Genomic DNA, 22,887 nt, shown 5'->3' on the forward strand with positions numbered 1-22,887 from the left:
TTTTTGTGGCTAAGAAACCTCTACTGTGCCTAATTTACTTCTGTGTTTTTTGATCAGCTGATTCCTCATTTATTAAGGGGAAAGTATCCGAGGGTTAGCAGTTATCATCAATCTGAAGGAAAAATATTGTAGAAATACAAAAAAAAACATCTATTTTCAAAGTTTTGATTCAATTATATTTAAATTTGGGAATTAATCATAACATTTCCAATACAAAGTGCCATTACATAATCATCTCAGCCTGGATATGATGTTCTATTTCTAATATTGCTTACCTTGTAATGTTGCATCGCTCATCTGCTGTAGTGCAAATCATTTCAGTTACCTTGTAAATACATTTGAAAAGAAAGCTAGATTTTAAAACGAAATCCTCTTTTGTAAGGGAACCCCCCGCCCCCCTGAAATTATGCTATGTATAAATGTATTTTATTGTAAACTTCTATATTTCTAGGTTGTATGTAAAACGGTACATTAGAAAAAAGAAAAAAAAAGGGAAGGAAGAAATTGCACTCAAAATGATATGTTGTAGTGGAATTAAAAGTGATGTGTTCGCACTGAAGAAGCTACACAATGATGAAAAATGAAACAAAATGTGATGAAGCACGTGTTCACATCAATCATAAGTTGAAATCTAACTGTAGGAGAAACCACAAACTTTTCATGGGTACGAAAAGTCTCTCATAGCAGCAGAGAGAAAGAACATTTGAAATAACATGCTTAATGCTTTTCCACCCTGGGACACAATTTAAATGCTTTATTTGTGTTTCTTTGCCGTCTTATTTTCCTTCCAATGTCATGCACATGTAGCAGGTTTGAAATAAAACACTTCAGCTGATGTGCAATTTGTGCAGCCTCCCAGTCCTTTTTCAGCATGTCCTGTTTTACGAATTACCTCACGCTGCTCTCGGGGCGAAGAAGTACCTACATAATGGTTTTGTTTTTGTAGAAAAGCATTCCCTCTCTTCCCTTCTTCTGTGCAGTACCTACACATTATGTATAATATGTTTTGAGACTTCCTGCCAAGATAAACGTGGAGAGCTTTTTTCTCTACAATTTTCAAAACACCTTTATACTGTAATTATGACCTCTCTGCATGTAAGTGTGTTTTGCTCTTGTAAGCTTACCAATCATATAGTGTGTCTCTTCTCAGGTCTTATTTGTGGTTCAACATCGCCTGCGTTTAAGGCCTAGCGTGCACAAGAACAAGGCAAATGATTTGTTTCATTTTTCACTGTTCAACCTGCAAACCACAACACAGGAAGTCAGATTAGGTAGACAGGAAGGAGCTGCAGCATGACACGCTTTCTCGAGCAGCAGCACTGACTTCAGGACGTTTATTTGACGTTTGTCCTCGGCCAGGTTTCACTCCTTTTTAGATTCCTCCAACTCACACTTTCTCCTTCAGCTGCTTCCAGGACAATAATGGCGGTCGTCCACAAAGCATCCGTGTGGGCAGCGCTTCACATCCTTTGACGCCTACAGACCGCTTCACCAAGCCTGAGGTGAGTTATCTGAGCTTTTCTTATTGCACAATGCACTTTATAACTGTCCCTTTTGACTTCAGCTGTTTTATTATGTTTCCTTTCAACCACAGCCGTGAGCATCCAGGACAATGAATATGGGATAAAATAATTGCCTTACATTTAAAATACAATACATCTGACATATTTGCACCTCATGCGTCAACTGGCTTATTTTTACAGTGTGTTGCTTGAGGGTTTTTTCCCAGACTTGTCTCTTGTAAATGTTTGGTCTCCCTATCACACTAACAACACATTTCTACAGTAACCGTATGTCATTGAGTTGTTTATGGCACTGAGACAGTCTGTAAACTTGGCAACGGATGCGTGCACGCTGTCTGAAGTACATTTGAGTTTTTGAATCGGCTTCCTTTATGAAAAGAGACGTGATCAGCGATAAACCACACAGGAAGGCCTTTGACATTTCTCATTTTGTGTCAGTGAAACCTCAAAACATACTTTTCATTTATATATCTGCAGTTCATGACATGAAATCACACTTATAATCAACCCTATCAGTAGAACATTTACAAAATAAATGTAATACAATATGCTTTGCAGTGATGGAAATTAAACAGTTTAGAACATATATCATATAATGTAGGATGTGTGTTTTAGTTTTAACAGCCATCACCCTAACAGTAAATCCTTCTGACAGTAAAGAGTGCAATGTGTTAAAGAGCCCCTGTTATGCTTTTTGGGGGTTTCCCTTTCCTGTAGTGTGTTATAAAGTATTTTGTGCTTGTAAATGGTCTGCAAAGGCTAAAATCCCAAAGTTCCCTCCCTCCCCTTCCCGAAACGCTACCTTTGGATTCCTTTGTTTACTTACGTAACATAATGACATAATTATGTAACACTCGTGCTCCTACTGGAAAGCGCTCCAACACTTTGTACATGATAGACTAAGGGGCGGGACATCTCTAAGGGGTTGACCAATCACAAGGTGTCCCCCAAGGTTCAGTTCTCGGCCCCTCCTCTTCATCCTCTACCTGCTTCCCCTTGGTCACTTAATCCGCCGTCATGGACTTCAATTAATAATAATAATAATAGCTTCGATTTCTATAGCGCCTTTCAGGGGACCCAAGGTCGCTTCACAAGTAATAGTGCAAAGACAAACATAACAAAACAAAAGACAGACAAACAGAACAACAGATCGATTTAGGGGCCGAAAGCCTTGGCAAACAGATGGGACTTGAGGGCCCTTTTGAAGGCTTCAAGTGTGGGGATGTTGCGTATCTCCGCAGGGAGAGCGTTCCAGAGGGTGGGGGGCTGCCACACTGAAGGCTCTGTCCCCGTAGGTTCGCAGTTTGGTGCGGGGGGGTGGTAAGCAGGCCAGAGTCTGAGGACCGCAGGTTCCGGGGTGGGGCATGTGGGTGAAGGATGTCCGATAGGTACTGGGGAGCAAGGGCATGGAGGGATTTGTAGGTAAGGAGGAGGATTTTGTAGGATATGCGGGACTTGACCGGCAACCAGTGTAGGTGGATGAGGGTGGGAGTGATGTGCTGCCACGGTTTTGTGTGCGTGAGTACCCTAGCAGCACAGTTTTGGACATACTGGAGCCTGTCCAGGGTTTTGTTGGGAACCCCGAACAGGACACCATTGCAGTAGTCCAAGCGGGTGGTGACAAATGCATGAACTAGGGTTTCAGCAACCGACTCCGAGAGTGACGGTCGGAGTCTGGCAATTCCACTGCTTTGCCGACGAAATCCAGCTCCTCATCTCCACCAAGTCCATCTCCGCTGCTACCCACTCCATCCTGACAAACTGCATCACTGAAATAAAATCCTGACTCTAACTCAACTGCGATAAAACAGAAATAATCATCATTGGACCAAAAAAGCTCACCACATCTATCCATAACTTCACCCTCAACTTAGACGGTTTCCCAGTCCAAACCTCCCCTCACATCCGGAACCTAGGCATCATATTTGACCAAACCCTCTCCTTCAACAAATACATCAAACATCACCACACCAAGCCTTCTTCCACCTCAAAAACATCGCCCATCTACGTCCATCCCTCTCCCCCACTGCTGCAGAAACCCTCATCCACGCCTTCATCCCCTCCCGTCTGGACTATTGCAACAGCCTCCTCTATGGTTCACCAAAAAATCCTCAACAAACATCAATACATCCAGAACTCCGCCGCCAGTCAACTCACCCACACCCGAATCCGTGAACACATTACACCCGTCCTCATCAAGCTCCACTGGCTCCCCATCCCCCAGTGAATTCAGTACAAGATCCTCCTGATGACATACAAAGCCCTCCATAACCTGGCCCCATCCTACCTGACTGACCTCCTCCACAGACACACTCTCACTCACTCACTCCCTCCGCTCTGCTGCTGCCAACCTCCTGTCCCTCCCCACCCGGACCAACCTCAAGTCCTGGGGCGGCAGAGCCTTCTCCGTTGCTGCACCCACCCTCTGGAACTCACTACCCCAATCCATCAAAGACTCTTCCTCCCTCACCGCATTCAAAACATCACTCAAAACCCACCTGTTCAACACTGCATTCAACCACTGACCCCCCCCCCCCCCCCCTTATTTTCTGTTTTTGTATTTTTTTTCTTTGTTGTTTTTTACTCTGTCAAAGCGTCTTTGAGTTTCTAGAAAAGCGCTATACAAGTCTCATGTATTATTATTATTATTATTATTACAACAGAGCCGGCCAGCTAACCAATCAGAGCAGACTGGGCTCTGGTTTCAGACAGAGGGTGAAAAGAGGTGCTGCAGCACAGGCAGTATGAGGAAAATAAAGTGCTTTTTGGAGACATGTCACAGTAGAGGAACACCCATACTAATATGAAACCTGGAAATGAGCAGAAAAGGTTCACTTTAAACACCTTGGATCATGAATACATGTTGTTCTATAAGTGCTATTATTCAAGGCTGAATCATTTGAAAACCGTTTGACGTATTTCTCAGTTTGTTCGTTTTTTGTCGGAGTTTCTTATGAAAAGCGCTGCATTACATTTAGCACATGAGAAAAAGAGCCTTCAAAAGGGATCGTCGCTCTGGTATCAGCCATCTGGCGCCTCTTGTAAATTAATGATAGATTCTCAGTGCATATGCAGAAAGATGAATAGCCATCTGTTGATTAAATCTGTCTCTCTAAAATAGATGTTAACATTATCAGTGAAAGCTTTAGAGTAATAAGTCCATAAATCTAATTTTGTAAGTCATCTGTGTGGCTTTCAAAAGACATTCTGAATCAGTTTTGCATCACCCAATTGCAATATAAACTCACATTTGGAGCATTAATTAGACTGAGGACTGACATTTCAGGTTGAAATTAAGACTTGTTTTCAATATTAATTATACATTTTAGTCCATGAAAGGTAAGAAAATCATCCAAAATATCTATGAGAGTTTCACAAAGTCCTAGGTATTGTCTTTAATGTCTAGTTTGTTCAGTTTATAACCCAAAGATTTTCAGTCACATGATACAAAACTGAGAAAAGCAAGAACATCTCCATATTTGAAAGGTTTAAAACAACATTTTCATGAAAAACAATGACTTGATCAAAATAGGCGATAATGCTTCTGAAGATGAACTAATCGTTGCAGTTCTAGTTTGTTTCCTCACCTCTTTTTATCCTCACTGTAAGTAATGCTGTTTTTTTATTATGTAGACTAAACCAGGAGCATCTGGTGGGCAGAACATATTCAGATTCCTCATGGAGAGGAGGGCCCACTACGATTCTATCCTGGATCGAAGCAAACGCATCACGTGGCAGGACGACTGCTACGTGGACCTTCAATCGACACCCTGCTCCGTCTCTTCAAAAGCAGAAACAGAGGGTACGAGTTTCAGAATCATCATGTCCTTATGTTACCTTTTTGGTTCATTTCCTGTGTTTAGAACTCCTTTAGATTAGATTAGATTCCTTTATTGTCACTACACAGAGTACAGCGAAATTCCAAGCATTCCCGATGGTGCAATCACACATAACAGACAGTATAAGTATAATGTTGAATATACAAGCTACAACTTTTAATATATAATAATTATAAAGTGACTATAAATTGGACCTAAGATACATTGAACAGTACGCTTACAAAACAATACAACATTACCATACAAATACAAGAACAATACGGTCAAGGCAGTACAAAATGTAAACAAGTCAATAAGTAAGTTATTGCATATGTATTTATCAGTGCAGTTGATAATTACAAAACTAGAAATAAATATGTGTTCTATAAAAACGGTATGAGGTAGAATATAAGGTGCAGTTGGATGTAAAAATGTACTTAGTTGAGCATCAATTCAGTTCAGTTCCATTAGTGCTGTGATTGTCTGGCTGTGTTCATCTCACGTATGGCACATGGGGTAAAAGCTGTTCTTATGTCTATTTGTCTGGGATTTGATGGACCTGAACCGTCTTCCCCTTTATTTTGAGTTATCCCAACTGTGGAGGTTGGATGGAAAGGCTCATAATGGTGAAGATTGCAGTGTTTGATCAGAAACAGGTGTATTGCCAAGTAGGTTAACAGTACACATACGAGGAATTTACCTTGGTGTGCATACATTCACACAGTTAAAGTAGATACAAAGTAAGACAGACAACCACAAAATGTAATAACAACGTTTGAAGCTATTGAATGTTAAGATATAGAAAAGTATCCTTTCAGTCAGATGAGTATAATCATCTACCAGTAGGCATAATAATAATAATAATAGCTTCCTTTAAATTAATCTATAATAAGTTAAACAAGATAAGTACCACTATTTAATTTACAATACACCCAAAGAAAATGAACTCCACTTTGATTTTATTACATTACATTGCATTTAGCTGACGCTTTTATCCAAAGCGACTTACAATAAGTACATTCGACCAGGAAGACACAACCTTGAAGAAAACAGAATCATATAAGTACATCAGGTTTCATAGAGCCAAACATTTCAAGTCATTTCATTTCATTTCAAACCTTTATTTAACCAGATTGGTCCCATTGAGATCATAGATCTCTTTTTCAAGGGAGACCTGCAGCATATAGGTTCCACATGAAACATAAAACAATAAAGGACATTATACATTATATTTACATGATACATTTACATAGTTATAGACATTTACAAGTGGCCATAGTATCAACGAGCATTTCATTTAGCCTAGCTTTAAAAACATGCAGAGGAATGAGATTGCTCAGTTTCAATTCTTGCTGAAGACTGTTCCAAGCAAATGGAGCTGCGCACATAAAAGCTGTCTTACCTAAGACAGTCCTTGCTCTTGGCACATCTAACAATACTACATCATGCGATCTCAGACAATAGCTGCTTGCAACTCTCTGTGTTATCAGAGAGCAGATATAATATGGGAGTTTACCCAACAAAGCTTTATAAATAAACGTGTACCAATGACTGAGCCTCTTTACAGTAAGTGATGGCAGACCTGCCTTGGCATACAGGGTACAGTGATGAGTAAGTGCTTTACAATTTATGACAAATCTCAGTGCGCTGTGATAGGCGGCATCTAACTTGTTCAGGCAATAGGCAGGTGCATTCATATACAACAAATCACCATAGTCCAGCACAGGTAAAAAGGCTTCAAAAGAGAAACAGGACTTGTTTCTGAAAAAGAAACCTAGTCTAACCCTCAGCTTTTTTAAGCAGGTTATTGACATGAAGTTTAAAAGTAAGACAATCATCAAGCCAGATACCTAGGTATTTATAACTGGTAACCACTTCAAGTACTTGTCCAAGTGCTACTCTACTGGCTATAGATAAGCCAGTCCTTTATTAGTATATAAGTATATAAGTGCTCTGTTAGCAGTTCTTTGTTAGTAATTCTATCGCTCGAAGTGGAGTCGAAAGAGATGAGTTTTCAGTCTGCGCCGGAAGATGTGCAGGCTTTCTGCTGTCCTGATGTCAATGGGGAGCTCATTCCACCATTTTGGAGCCAGGATAGCAAACCCATGTGTTTTTGCTGATGGGAACTTGGGTCCCCCTCGCAGCGAGGGTGCAGCGAGTCGTTTGGCTGATGCAGAGCGTAGTGCACGCGCTGGGATGTACAGTTTAACCATGTCCTGGATGTAAGAAGGGCCAGATCCATTCACAGCATGGTATGCAAGTACCAGTATCTTGAAGTGGATTCTAGCAGTTACCGGAAGCCAGTGAAGGCAGCGGAGGAGCGGAGTGGTGTGGGAAAATTTAGGAAGGTTGAAGACCAGACGAGCCGCTGCATTCTGGATGAGCTGCAGAGGTCGGATGGCACATGCAGGTAGACCAGCCAGGAGGGAGTTGCAGTAGTCTAGGCGTGAGGTGACGAGAGCCTGGACCAGAACCTGCGTGGCTTTCTGGGTCAGCTGGGGACGTATCCTCCTGATGTTGTAAAGCGTGTATCTGCAGCAACGGGTTGTAGCAGCGATGTTTGCAGGTGAAGGACAGGTTGTTATCTAGGATCACACCCAGATTCCTTGCAGTCTGAGTCGGGGAAACAACTGAGGTGCCGATGTTGATAGTCAGGTCAAGAGTGGGACAATCTTTTCCCGGAAGGAAAAAGCAGTTCAGTCTTGTCAAGGTTGAGCTTGAGGTGATGAGCAGACATCCACTGAGAGATGTCAGCTAGAACGACGACCTGGGTCTCTGAGCGGGGAAAGGACAGAATTATTGGGTGTCGTCAGTGTAGCAGTGGTATGAAAAACCATGCGGGCTAATGACTGATCCGAGCGAGTTTGTGTACAGGGAGAAGAGGAGGGGACCAAGAACAGAGCCCTGAGGGACCCCTGTAGTTAATTGACAAGGGTCGGACTCGGACCCTCTCCAAGTTACCCTGTAGGTACGGTCTTTGAGGTATGAGGTGAGGAGGGAAAGTGCAGAGCCTGAAACTCCAAGTTTTTGGAGAGTGCGAAGGAGGATCTGATGGTTCACCGTGTCGAATGCAGCAGACAGGTCCAACAGGATGATGACAGAGGAGAGGGATGCTGCTTTGGCAGTGTGCAGTTCCTCAGGACAGCAATGAGAGCAGTTTTCTGTGGAGTGACCTGCCTTGAAACCAGACTGGTGCGGATCCAGAAGGTTGTTCTGATGGAGATAACAGGAGAGTTGTTTAAAGACAGCGCGTTCAAGTGTTTTAGACAGGAATGGGAGGAGAGAGACAGGCCTGTATAACATCAGACGGGTTGAGAGTGGGTTTCTTTAGGAGAGGGTTTACTCTTGCCTCCTTGAGACTGTTTGGAAAGTGACCAGAAGTTAGAGAAGTGTTGATGAAATGGGTGAGAAACGGTAGAATATCAGGAGCGATAGTCTGAAGGAGGTTTGAAGGGATAGGGTCCAGAGGACAGGTGGTAGGGCGGGCAGAGGTAATGAGGATAGAACCTCACTTGGAGAGAGAGGGGAAAGGAGGTTAGTGTGTGGGTGGAAGGAGGGTTCTGGTGACCCAGCGGTGAGTAAAGGTGAGTCAGAAAAATAAGAGCGAATATCATCAACCTTTTTTTCAAAGTGGTTAACAAAGTCGCTTGACAGAAGTGAGGAGGGGGGAGGGGCTTTGGGAGGGTCCAAGAGGGTGGAGAAGATGGAAAATAGTTTTTTGGGATTGGAATAGGAAGATTGGATCTTATCTTGAAAGAAAAGTGCTTTTTTGCCTGAGAGATCGAAGCAGAGAAAGAGGAGAGGAGAGCCTGATAGGTTAGGAGGTCGTCACCGGTGTTTGGATTTCCAACCGTTTACGCTCTGCTGCCCGAAGGATGGTTCTATTAGCACGCAGTGCGTCATTTAGCCAGGGAGCAGGAGGGGACTGACGAGGCTGGCCGAGATGTGAGAGGACAGAGAGAGTCCAGAGAGGATGAGAGAGTAGAGAGGAGAGTATCTGCAGCAGAGTTTGGAGGCAGGAGTTGGAACGAGTCCGAGGAAGGGAGGGCTGAGAGCACCGATGAGGTAGAGGGGGAGAGGGAATGAAGGTTACGGCGGACAAGTGCAGGATGAGAAAGATTAGTTTGTTATGTTTGGAAAGGGGTAGAGAGAATGAAATGAAGAAGTGATCGATGTGTGGAGCGGGTTTACAGAGAGGTTAGAAGTAGTGCAGTTCCTTGAGAATATGAGATCAAGGACATTGCCAGCTTTATGAGTTGGGTGGGGACGGAGACAGTGAGAAAGCAAAGGCGGTTAACAGAGATGTTAGTTCGTCTATCTTCCCTGTCTGGAGGTTGAAGTCTCCGAGAAGTACAGCGGGAGGGCCAGTTTCAGGGATGTGTGAGAGGAGATGATCTAATTCCTCCAAGAAGTCTCCCAAGGCGCCTGGTGGACGGTAGAGACAACAATGGTTAATTGTATAGGGATGGGTTACTGTTGACGGCATGGAATTCAAAGGTGGAAGGAGTGAAGTTAGGTAGCTTGAAGAGGGAAAAGCTCCATTGGGAGAGAGCAGGAGACCGGTGCCACCTCCTCTGCCAGTGGGTCTGGGTGTATGGGAGAAGGAATATGCTGTGGAGAGAGCTGCTGGGGTGGATGTGTTTGAATGGAGTAATCCAGGTCTCAGTGAGAGCAAGGAAATCCAGGGTCTGCAGGGAAGCGTAGCCAGAGATGAAGTCAGCCTTAGGAACAGCTGACTGGCAGTTCCACAGGCCACCTGAAACTAGATGTTGGATCTCAGTGGTGCATGTGGGATAGACGAGAGCAAGCCGGTTTATAGCGATTAGGAGATGCACGGGCGGCAGTGATAATTGCGAGAAGACACATGAACAGGAATGGAGAAAATACACATGATTATAGCATGAGGGGCTAGAAAACTAAAGAAAAGAAAACACCAGCGGTAATTAGCTCAATCAGAGTACGATTTGCCTCCTCTTTGCCACCCTCGTGACTCCCGCAGGACTCCAATGTCTTTGTCAGTCTTTGACTCCCGCAGGACTTCAATGTCTTCGGCTGTCTGACGCTGAAGCTGACGCTCCAGGAAAGAGCTACCTAAAATGGACGCCTGATTGCTGAGTTCTCACAGCTGTGGGGCCACGCCCCTCTAATTAGTTAACTCTCTACAGCTGATGGGCGACAGCAGAGTGTACCTGCCTATATTGTAATGGAGGGTTGAGTGCCCCACTGAGACCTGTGTAACAGGTTCACTTGAGCAGATCTGAGATTTAAAATCTCTCAAAAGCGCCGTTTTAGCTACAATAACTACAGAACAATTATACAGAGTAGAATAAATGAAACAGAGAAGTCTAATTAAACAAGAATATAACTTACAGTGGTTGCTGCGTCAATAGGTAGCTGCGTCAATAGGTAGTGTCGTCACCCGGTCTAGATGCACACTGATTAAACTGAATATATCATTTCTGATTAATTTAAGTTATTTTAAGGTTATTATCCATTATTACAGCTTTATCTGTAGAGCATCAGGGCTGTGTTTAATGAAAGCTGAAGAAAGAACAACCTAGCTTTCATAATTGAAGTTTTTAATTAAATTATTCCAAATGTTATTGCAACCAAGTAAGGTTTTATCAGCTTAATCTTTTACAATAAGATTTCTTATTAAAGACCAGGACTTTTTTTTTCTATCATCAGCTTCAGGAGGATTCTTGTGTTGTTGTTTGGTGACACTAAGCCAGGTGGTAATTCAAAGGGAATTGGTGAAAGTTGAGAAGAGAATAAAAAGGATTAGATTGGGAAAAAAACAAGAGTAAGAGCAGCAGATGTTGTAAAATAAAAACCTCAAACGGGGATGTGATGTCATTTTGAGCTTAATTTAGGCCTATTGATGAATTTCACGGTGATGTTTTCAACCCTTTTATTCAGCAGTCAACAGTTTACTTTGGTTTAGCACTCCTACTGAAGTATCCGCCACAAACACTATAGAAAAAGTATATATTTTTAGATATATTATTTTGTATTTAGTTTTCAAACTATGACCTACTGCTCAGCACATCCACTCACGAGTTTCCTGTGAGACTGGTGAATAACTTTGATCTGCTCTTAAGAACCTGAAAATGCCAAATAAGTTGTAACCGAAACCTGGAGATTTACAGTTTTGTATTCAAACATTAATCTCATTAACTCATTAATTTAGAGAGGAGAGTCTTGCTCTGCTGAATAACCAAAGGTCATCTTTAGGATAATGATGTCCTGATACATGAAACCAATGTTCCTCGCAGATACACATTTTGCAGGTTTGTACATCTATCAAATTGAAGGATCCATTTCTATTTTAGTAGCGTTTGAAATAAAGCTGATAGATGGACATTCTAGGGATTATTTTTAAGTTACATGAAGTTTTGAACACTCTTCTAGTTGTATATGTTCAAATGGGTGTTTTTGGATGCATAATTGAAGACATTTTAAAAACAGAAATTCGCACTTAAGACAAAGTCAATCTGATTGGCATTAGTTTTGCATTTATTTGATCAATACCATCATTTTGGAGAAAAATTAAATACAGGATGATGATCACCTGGAGAGATGCTTTGTGGACATTATTGTGGTTAGAGGAAAGGTCAGGGGTTTTAGGATTAGTCCTGTGAACATCTATCTTGCGGGTTGCATTAGAGGAAAGGTCAGAGGGAAAGTCAGGGGATTTGCACACACAATATCCGCCTCTCTTGGTCCTTCTGTGTTTTCTTTTTTGAGTGACGTCTGACATTTTTCATTCATTGAAAAGATTGTGAAAAAAAAAAAAAATGGAAAGAGGAACAGCTTGTTATTTAGAATGCTGATGTTGTGAAACGTGATAACCCGACAGACAAAAATGGAAAATAAAAAAATGATGCATTAAATATTCATCAAAGAAGTGAGATTATACATTTTGTTTTCCTTTTTTTAGAAACAGAAATGACCAGAATTTGCACATTAATTCTATCATAGTTTTCAGTGATTGACAAAGAATGAATGAAATCTGAGAATAAGACAAACATGAACAGAGGAAAACGTGCTTCTCTTATAAAGCACCATGCAAAAAGGTTTAGGAAAATAGACTTTTTTTAATTATCACATCATCATTTCAGTTTCTATGTCTTAAGAGTATCTGCAATATTTCGATCTAGAACTTGGCTGGATCCAAAAGCACCAAGACCAGCTGCAACGCTTCATCACAACCTCCTTCCTGGAGGAGATGATGACACACCTGCGAAAGATGGATGTGTTGAATTCAGCTGAAGAGACGAAGGTCAAGGAGGCGGGCCGGCTGCAGGACCAGGTCAACATGTTCACATCCATCGTCTCTGGCAAGGACTCTCAAGGCTCTGACGCTCTGCGGGCCTTCGTTCAGAGCTCAGACTCTCAGGTGGCCCAGCTCATCATCAACCACGGTAAGGTGCTTGAGATAGCATTTTGGTATTCGTTATTGTTTTTGTAAAGGCTGAAGATCATCCAGTAAAAACTCATTGGAAAGCACTTTGCCCCGGTCTTGAAATAAGAAATGCTCTATTAACACAATCCATTTCCTGTTCTCACAAGTTGGTAATTGAAATACAAATAACCTGAACCTATTTTCCACAGAATCCATGGTGAAGGAGCACAAAGAGGCACTCCTCCGACAACACGAGCAGTACAGAGACCGAGATTCAATCATCTGCCCCAAACTGAACATCTCCTCCAGGACATTACTTCTGGTTGATGGACTTTCCGACATACAGCAGAAAGAACACGACTTAATGCAGGTCGGGGCGACTCGAGGAAGGAAGAGAAATCATCTCAGACAGCTTGGGCTGACCAAACTCTTGGAGCCTTTGACCCGGGTTAGTTTACCCCCGCGGGTCTCCCTCACAGTCGGGGTGGCTGGTATCGGCAAGACAACCTGGGTCCGACACTTCCTCCGACAGTGGAGCCAAGGAGCCATCTGCACCGATGTGAGCTTCATCTTGCCTTTCACTTTTTGCGAGCTGAACTCCCTGGAGAAAGTCTCTGCTGAGAGGCTGGTGAAAATGGCTTTTCCTCATCTAACGGACCCTGGTCTGGTCCTGAGCAGCTCCTGCCGCACACTGCTCATTCTCGATGGTTTGGACGAATTTCGCTGCACCTTAAATTTCTCCGATGCAGCTCCTTGCAGCGACCCAAAGAAAGAGGTGTCCATCGATGACCTGGTGACTAACATCATCCGGGGGAATCTGCTCCCTGACGTAGCGGTGTGGGTGACCTCCAGGCCTGGGGTGGCCTCACTAATCCCCGGAGGATTGGTTGACAGGGTGACTGAAATCCCAGGATTCAGCTCAAAGGACATCCAGCTCTTCCTAAACCACCACTTCTCCGAGAGGGATTTTTCCAGTAAGATCTGGGCGCACTTGGAGTCCAATAAGATCCTAATGGTGATGTGCTACATACCTTGCATTTCGTGGATAGTAGCTGACACTCTGATGTACATCATGCAGAGTGAAACACAGGAAAGCCTCCCCAGGACGTGTACCGAACTCTACGCTCACTTTTGTTCCATGAAGGCAGAAGTAGGTGAGCCAAGGGGCCGGGAGCCAGTGAAATGGAGCAGCTTCACGGGACTAATCGCAAACTGCTGGGAAACCTTGGGCGTCTGGCGTTTTACGGGCTCCTCAAACACAAGTACACCCTTCAGCGAGCAGGACCTCCGGGCCTACGGGATAGACCTGAATGTTGACCCAGTGCAGTCTGGGGGCTGGAGTTCTTGTTCGGGAGGAGTCGGCCTTGTCCACGACATACCGCTTCACTCACTTGACTCTGCAGGAGTTTCTTGCAAGCTTACTTTCTACCACATCTCCTCCAAGCGGGCACTCTTTGGACTTATTCTCAGAGAGCACCATGTCTTGGCCCAAGATCGGTTTCCAGAACCACTTCAAAAGCGCCTTCCAGCACTCGCAGGCAGGCAGAGGACGGTCCACCTGGACGTGTTTGTGCGCTTCCTGACAGGCCTGCTGTGTCCGGCGGCAATAAAGCCTCTCGCTGGGCTGCTGGCCCTCGGGAAGGACGATGGGAACCAGAAGGCATGGGCAGCGGGGTTTCTACAGGGTCTGTTGGTCAGTGGGGGGGCGGTGGTGTCCCTGCGGTCGGTCAACCTGGCTTATTGTTTACAAGAGCTGCAGCACACAGAGCTGCTGCGGAGCGTGGAGGAAGACTTGCAGCTGGGCAGCCTGGCAGGGGAAGCTAACTCGCGCTCACTGTGTGGTGCTGGGCTACCTGCTGCATGTGTCGGCAGAGTGCAGCGAGCAGACCAATCTCACCGGCTCCCTGAACTACGCCACGGTCAAATGTTTGCTCCCACAGCTGCTGTACTGCAGCTTTCTCAGGTCAGATCCCGAAAGCACCATCTCCCAGTGAACTAAAACTCAGGAGAAGGGTAACACTTTTAACGTATCTACTTCACAGGTTGGAGAACAATCACTTTAAAGATGATGTCATGGAGCTGCTGGGAAGCCTCCTAAGTGCTAAAGACTGCCATATTCAGAAAATAAGGTGCGATAACACTTGTTTTTTCAGTATGAAGAACATTTATCAGTTCTGAACCACTGTAGTTTGAACTTGAAAGGATTTTTGACATGAATAGTTTCACTTTTTTATAACAAGTCTGTGTCTTTTTTATGTTGGAGACAGCCAGTGTCATATTTTAACTTTGTTTACTCATTCCTTCAGTTTGGCAGAGAATGCCATCAGCAACAAAGGTGCCAAAGCTCTGAGTCGAGCGCTCTTGGTGAACCGGACGCTAACGTCTCTCAAGTGAGATTTGTTTGTTTGCCTTTGACCTATAACAGAATTGAATCAAGTGACAGGCACAACCTTTGGAATTCAATTCATTTTCTGCATATTGAGCATTTCTTTAGATCACAAATCTGTCACATTCAATGCAGCTTTAATAATAATAGTCACAATTTGTGCTGAAGTCTTCATATTTTACAGTTATGTATACTGTCCTTCATCTAACCAGCTTTTTTTATAATTCAGTCTCCGGAACAACAACATCGGCTCTAAAGGTGCGAAGTTCCTTGCAGAGGCTCTAAAAATGAACCAAGTCCTGGTATCCATCAAGTGAGTATAATTGGCGTAGTCCATAGAGAAATTATCATAACAGTTGCCAGTCTAACAACTGGAGTTGATGTAATTGCTCAATTTCCACCACTTCTCAGCTTCCAGAACAATTCCATTGAAGAGGAAGGTGCTCAGGCTCTCGCAGAAGTGCTGCATTGCAACCGCAAACTGGTATCTCTGAAGTGAGTGTTTCCCTTTAGTTTTTTAAGACATATTTTATTTTATAAGTTTTTTTTGCAGAGAAATCACTTATTTTGCCCTTCGTGCATGTCATTATTTAGCTTACGGAAGAACATGGTTGGAGCTGGAGGAGCCAAAAGGATTGCAGAGGCGCTGAAGACAAACCGGACCCTCACAAAACTGATGTAGTTATTCAAAGATAGACTTTTTCACTGCACTCATATTAATGATATAATGTGTAATTATGCAATAACAAATCACTTCCAATCTAATGCATATTTAATACATTTAAGACATACATATTCTTCGTTATCTATGTTCTTTCCTCTTTATTTCGTGTCTATTTTCAGGTTTTCAGTAGTTAAGCTCAACAATAACATGCTGCCAGATATTTTCTTATGAAAGGTTTTTTATTACACAGCCTATTAGGGGGTCACATACTCATCGTCATTAATGATTTTACTTATTCTGCAGTCTTTGTAGTAACCAGCTCGGGGACAAAGGAACAGTGGCTCTCGCCGAGGCTCTGACAGTGAACCACACGCTGCTGTCGCTGCAGTCAGTACCTCCTGCTTTCTACCATTATCAATTTCCATTTGAAATTCCACTGCTAATTCATTTTACCATTGTTGGTTGTAACACTATGGCTTACATACTGTGCAACAATTACGCAGTTTGTCTTGCCAGTACTTTACTTCTGTTTTTTTTACGTTTGTTTCGACAGACTTCAGAGTAACTCCATCAGCAACAAGGGGATGACGGCGTTAACCAAAGCGCTCCGGCTAAACCGTGGTCTGGTCTCCTTGAAGTGAGTATTGAGCTTTGGCAAAGACAACTCTAATAATTTTATCAAAAGTCCACCAGCTCTTGAAACCAGCTGATTCAAGACGCAAAATAAGGACGTGTTTTTTTAAAGAGAGAACAGCACTGTCGCAACCAAATATAACAACAAAAACACCACAGGTTGACCTTGTTATTGAGGCACATCCCCTAATAAACCATGGCACGTACTCTGGTCCCCTCACATAGTTTCACAGTCTGTCTGCAGTCAGAAGACGGTTAGCTCACATCCGATCCCTCTCTCTTAACCACAGGATTTTAATTAGGGACCATCAGTACATTTCCATTTGAATAACAAAAAACACATTTTATATTCGATACCTCTACGATAACTTGCCCATTTTTGTAAAAAAACACGCTTAAATATCTAATAAATGTTCCTTATGAGGCACAGCTTTTTTGATAACCAATTAATTTGTAATTTTATTTGAGTTTATTGGTGAGTTTAAATGATTCTTTTTGTTAAGCAATTTAAATAAGAACTTTGGACTATGTTTAATATTTTATGTGTCATTATGACTCCATATCAATACAGAACTGTTAAACCCTTTTTATAGGATGTATATGAATGCTGTTATGAAAATTCAGTTTATTTCAGTCTTGTTTCTTTTCAATAGTTTCTAAAGCTATTAAAAATAAACTTTGTCCTACTTGTCCAGTGTAGAAAAACACAAATTGGTCACATGATATTCAAGCTATTGAAAAAGTAAAACATTAAAAAAAACTGCTGATTTTTTTCACCAAAAATATTCACTTCCTTAGTTAGCTTAGCTTCAGAACTCCAGAGGTGATTAGGTGGACTTTGTTACCATTGATTTTCAGTCTTTTCTAAAATGCTAAGCTAAGTAAATGCTGGCTATTGCTTTATATAACCTTTACAGATGTAAGAGTGCTATCATTCTTTTTATTGGCATTATTAAATACAAATAACAATGGGAGATTGTTGTGAAAACTGTAGTTTCTTATCCTTTCTTTGCCATATGTTTTTCTGTATCTGATAGTTTGAGGGAGAACTCCATTGGGGTCGAGGGGGCGAAGAACATGGCCCAGGCCCTCCATGAGAACAACTCGCTTCAGGACCTCGAGTGAGTCACCTTATTATGATTAGTGTGCTCTGTAATGCCCTGCATGCCACTGCTCACAGAATGTCAAGTGCCCACCCACTCAACCCCAGCCTGTGCTAAATCACAAACCCATGAGAATACTGCATGAACACCGTGAAGAATGATGGTGTTATTCAAAAACTGAACTTCAAGGCATAAGTCAACTAAATTGTCATTTCTTTAAATGCCTTTTCCCTAACTAAATAGTTGCCTCTTCAAACTTCACAGCAGCTACATTTTATTTGCAGACATGTTGAGCAAACAGTAAAAGACTTTGATTAACACCACATTGGCACTATTTTATAACACCTAACTTGAGTCATTGGGTATTGTGTGATTGTTTAACTTTATCTACTTTGTATATGTGTGTGTGTGTGTGTGTGTGTTATTTTTATCCCAGTCTCACAGCCAACCTCCTGCACGATGAAGGGGTTCAAGCTATAGCTGGTGCGATCAAAGTGAATCGAGGCCTCACCTCTCTGCAGTAAGTCAGGCCGTTTAACACAAATGCAAAAACACACACGGACACACACCTGAGCCTGCGAGTAGTTAAAGGATCAGCTGCGTTCGCTTTGAACATTTTCCCAAATGGCATAACATTTGTACAAGAATAGAAGAAAAAGATCGAACGTTTTCAAAACGTCTCATTGTGAATAAAGTATGCACCGGTAACAAATGCAGAGATTTTGTCTCAGAAACATTTGAAAGAAAAATGCAGAATAAATAACTTAGCTTTATTTTAATGCATAAGTAGTGTACCTTTTAAAGCTGGTCTAATTAATATGTTTGTACTTATGGAAATTACTACATTAAAGGGTCACTCGGAGTGGTGTCAGAATATCTGCAGTTCCCATCAGCAATACCGAGATTTTAGCGTATATAAAGTTTGAGTAGACAACGTACAAGTTCACTCGTTTACATCTCAAATTAGCATTGTCTTTAGTCAATTCATGCATTTGATTTTTTAGTAAAGAACCTTTTAAACCCAACAGTATGTTTCTTTTTTGGAACCACGAAGCGAAAGCCAACGTAATGTTAGTAGCATTATCTTGACTAAAACAGAGCATGAAAAAACAAGAAAAAACAAAGACCAACTTCTTTTCTCAGTAGATGAGATAACATGAACTCGAAATGAACACTCTTATACTGCTCAATTTGTAAAACTCTTTACTAGCAGCTTCGCATAATTAAATGTATAAGGTGATTACATGTTTTGATGTTTACCGCTTGTTGTGCTGCCCCCAAATGGTAAAAAAATTAATAACGCGGGTTTTGAGAAAATCATTACATCTGAATCACAGAACACAATATTGTTATCGCAAATGTTTCCTTGCATGTATTGTCCTTACATGTGACATGTAAAAAAACCTGCATACAGTATCTGCCTTATGGTTGACTTTCTGTGCCTCTGTTTACAGTCTCCAGTGGAATTTCATCAAGTGCTCTGCCACTAAAGCTCTGGCCAACGCTCTCCTCACTAATGCCACAATTCAGCTCTTGGAGTAAGGTCAATGTTTCAGAGCCGTTTTCAGCCTCATGACCACATTAAGTTAACTCGCCTCTCTGTGTAAAAATTATTAGGATTGAGATGACTGATCGTGGTCTCATGAGCTACTTATGTTATGTGTCATTTCAGTCGTAGCTATTATTCACAGTTGTCACGGTATGTGTCTTTGCCGCAGTCTACAGGAGAATGCTATCGGGAATGAAGGCGTCGTCTTTCTTGCCGAAGCCTTGAAAACCAACATGTCTCTGCGTACATTGTGGTTAGTATTGCATTTATGTGCCATAATTGATCAATATCTTGGTATTCAACCCGAAATAAAGAACAGAAGTCAGTCTTAAATATATATAGAAACCCTTTTTTTCTGTCACTTTTCCATGTGTTCACATATTCTGTCTCCATAGTCTCCAGGGAGTCTCAGCGAGCACAATTGGCGCCCTGGCAATGGCGGAGGCTCTAATGAGAAACCAAACTCTGCAAACACTGGAGTGAGTCAAACCTTTTCTTTTGTTTGAAACTGTTTTCTTTGCTTGTTTTTATGCAGTTAAAATATTGTGTAATAAGCCAGCAAATTGAAATCAGCGGTTTTCAATCTTGCTCCTCTGTAGTGTTTCTGTTTCAGCTCCACAGGGAGCTTCTCAGTGAGGGTTTATTTCAGTCTTTATGAAAAGCTTATCCTTATAGAAATTAAAATATATCAGAGTCGGTAAGTATTGACACAAACAACTTGTTCTAAAAACACCACAAAAGAAAATATACCTAGCAAAATATAGTATACCTGGCAAAATATAGTTTAGAATATACACAGAAAAGTAGTATGAATAAGTATCATCTGTCTGTTTTTCGAAAAAGGGCTACAAAGGAAAATTGTTTATGAGGAATCTAATTGTGAACTGATTCTGAAGGATGGGACACCACAAGCACAATGTGTCTCTTTGTGAAGCTTCCAATCTCCCAAAGCCAACTTTAACATTGCCCAGCAGTCACTTGTGTCATTGATGCCTTTCATCTTTAATCCGTACAACCTCTTCTATTAGGGTTTCTTTGTTGATGCTGCCAGTGGTACAACACACTGCCAAATGTACAAAAAACGTTGTGCTTTGTACTTAATGATCCTCTATTTCAGTCTACGAGGGAACAGCGTGGGGATGGAGGGAGCGAAGGCTCTGGCCAACGCACTGAAAAGCAACAGAAGCCTCAAGTCTTTGAAGTATGTTCTGGCTCATGAGCCATGTGAATCAAAATGTCCTTTTTTTTTTATTACTGGACTTGTTTTGTTCCTTTTAAATTCAGCACTTTGCAGTTATTAAAAAATAAATAGACATTTGATAAATGATTGTATGAATCATCAGTCTGCAGGAGAACTCTCTGGGTATGGATGGAGCCATATTCATTGCAACAGCCTTGAAAGGAAACCACCAATTGACGTACATCAAGTGAGTAGACGGTAGTATGTGTGTTTGTGTCATCTCAAGGATGAGTACATGCTGTTATGCTGCTTATACTTTAAGGCAGTGGTTCCCAACCTGGGGGGCGCGCCCCCCTTGGGGGGGAGCCAAAGATCGCAGGGGGGGCGCCAGGCCTCAGATGATTTGAGGCCAAATATCATATTTAGGCAAGGCAAGGCAAGTTTATTTATATAGCACTTTTCAACACAAGGCAATTCAAAGTGCTTTTTTAGACTTTTTAGACTTTTTATTTATTTATTCTTATTTATTTATTTATTTTACATATAATTGTAACTCAATACATGATTGTCACTAAAAGCCTTGTCTCTACATTACAATAAAATGTAAAAAATAATTGATTAATTAATTTGAATAACAATTCAAGTTAGTAGCTATTAAAGGCATAAAAAGACAGACATTTATCATTTTTTCTTTAATATAAATGTTTCTTCTGCGCGTTAAGTGTCCAAACCGGGCTTGTCTGGATAAGCACATTTTTAAAACATGTCATTGTCCATGCCGCTTTCAGTTGGATTATTTGTCACAGTTGCTCCGATCAGATCGGTCTCCTCCATTTTATAGATTATTTACGACTTTTGAATCCACATAAACACATCGGCAAAATCCGGCTTACTTTGAGCATGTGTTTTAAACAGTTTAGTCCCTTTGTGAATTGTTTCCACTTGCGCCGTCCTTTAATTTCTTCATACAGCGGGAATCCAAATGAATTAATCCTGAGTCCAATAACCATCAAAGTCACTCCAATAGTGCTCCTTAATTACGCTTTCATCCTCCTTTAACAAAATACATCACATTCATCCAGTTTGTGACAGTAGTTGTAGCATTTTTGAGACTTTTAAACTTGAATTACCGCTGTTGCGGTAATTAAAGTTACTGTTCAGATGTGTGTATCTCACACTGCACTGTAACTTTTATTCATGTCTGTTATTCATGTTTTACTATCTTTGCTTTTAAATGAGTGTTTTTAAATGCCATTTTATAATATGTTTCTTAATGATCTTAATGTCTTTCATTTTTGTAAAGCACTTTGAATTGCCTTGTGTTGAAAGGTGCTATATGAATAAACTTGTCTTGCCTATACTAAAACATGTAATTTGTTCTACAGTCTGCAGGGGAATGGCATTGGGGAATCGGGAGCAAAGGTCATCTCAGACGCTATACGAGCCAACGCACCGGGCTGTGTGGTCGACATCTGATCAAAGAAAAGAGCGGCACCTACTGTGGAAAGTTGCACGTGTAAAATAGAGAGAACAGAATGCAGTGTTATCACATATAGGTGTATGTAATTAAGTCAAAGCTATTTGTGGGTACTAATTATCACTCTGTAAATGTTTCACTGTATTTTAAGATAGATGTTAACATATTTATTATGACATTATTGTTGAGGTAGCTGTTGCCATAAGGGATGAAACAAGACGTGACAAGGGTGAAAATATTTAGAGTGGCACCATATTTCAATTTAAAATACACTCAGCATCCATGATAACATCTCTTTTGTTAAGTCATTTTGTACATTTGCTGTATTTGCACAAGGTCATTTGTTGTATAGCAATAAAATGGACACTGTCGAGCAGTTTAATTCCAATTATTATTATGTCTCGAAATAGCCTGCTGTGCTAACATCAGGAGATTCACAATGAAATACTCATGAACACAATATTTAAAGAGTTCTGCACTCATGGCATGACAGAAGTACTCAAGCACAAAAACATCAACGAGAGTTTTAAAAAGTTTCTTGGAAATGGATGCGACTGCTTTTGTGTCTTGTAAATACATGTTCTTTTATAAAGTTCGGTGGCATTGAACAGTGACGCAGAATAGAAGAAGTTTAGAAAGTGTATTTATGTTCACGAAAGCCAATAAACTAATGGAAATAAATCACAGTGCTGAATGGTTATTACAGTATAACTATTATAAAAGCACTCGGCTTTTATCAACACAAGAGGCCCTAATCGGTCCGAAGAGCCTCAGAGATGTGTGTGCGTGTATTTATGTTGCTCATGTTGGATATACACATGTATGCATAGAAAGAGAGAGAAAAAAGTGAAGTCCATCATCCTCATGTTTATGTCTTTTGATTAACACAGCAGTAAAAGCTTTAAATGGTATTGTGAAGCTGACAATTGAGCAGCCCAGACCAAGCAAGGAGGCAGAGGCAGCACGTCCCAAATATAACCCGGTGTGGGCATTTATTGCAGCATGAACACAATACACACAGCCTCAATCCTGCTGCTGCTGTTCACGTGGGCACAGCCTGCAGCCACCAGGATCTCACACACACTACCACCCAAACAACAAAACCCCAAAGCCTAAATGCCCAACCCAACAGGACACAGGTGAGGGGGG

At 41.5% G+C, this 22,887-nt stretch overlaps 1 protein-coding gene across 1 annotated transcript; it reads left to right on the forward strand.

Annotated features, from left to right (window-relative positions):
- The first annotated feature begins 1,284 nt into the window (after window positions 1-1,284).
- On the forward strand, window positions 1,285-22,424 carry nlrc3 (NLR family, CARD domain containing 3). Its single transcript, XM_034214723.1, is given in 24 exon segments — window positions 1,285-1,502; window positions 5,157-5,325; window positions 12,502-12,765; window positions 12,956-13,924; window positions 13,927-14,015; window positions 14,017-14,055; window positions 14,057-14,299; window positions 14,302-14,559; window positions 14,561-14,709; window positions 14,789-14,875; window positions 15,053-15,136; window positions 15,362-15,445; window positions 15,544-15,627; window positions 15,727-15,810; window positions 16,100-16,183; window positions 16,350-16,433; window positions 17,467-17,550; window positions 17,969-18,052; window positions 18,987-19,070; window positions 19,251-19,334; window positions 19,477-19,560; window positions 20,199-20,282; window positions 20,425-20,508; window positions 21,647-22,424. Coding segments are annotated over 23 exon segments (3,405 nt in total). The 5' UTR covers window positions 1,285-1,502; window positions 5,157-5,201; the 3' UTR covers window positions 21,738-22,424.
- Window positions 22,425-22,887: the final 463 nt, after the last annotated feature.

The sequence above is a fragment of the Gymnodraco acuticeps genome, unplaced genomic scaffold (assembly GCF_902827175.1).
Source record: "Gymnodraco acuticeps unplaced genomic scaffold, fGymAcu1.1, whole genome shotgun sequence".
Lineage (NCBI taxonomy): Eukaryota > Metazoa > Chordata > Actinopteri > Perciformes > Bathydraconidae > Gymnodraco > Gymnodraco acuticeps.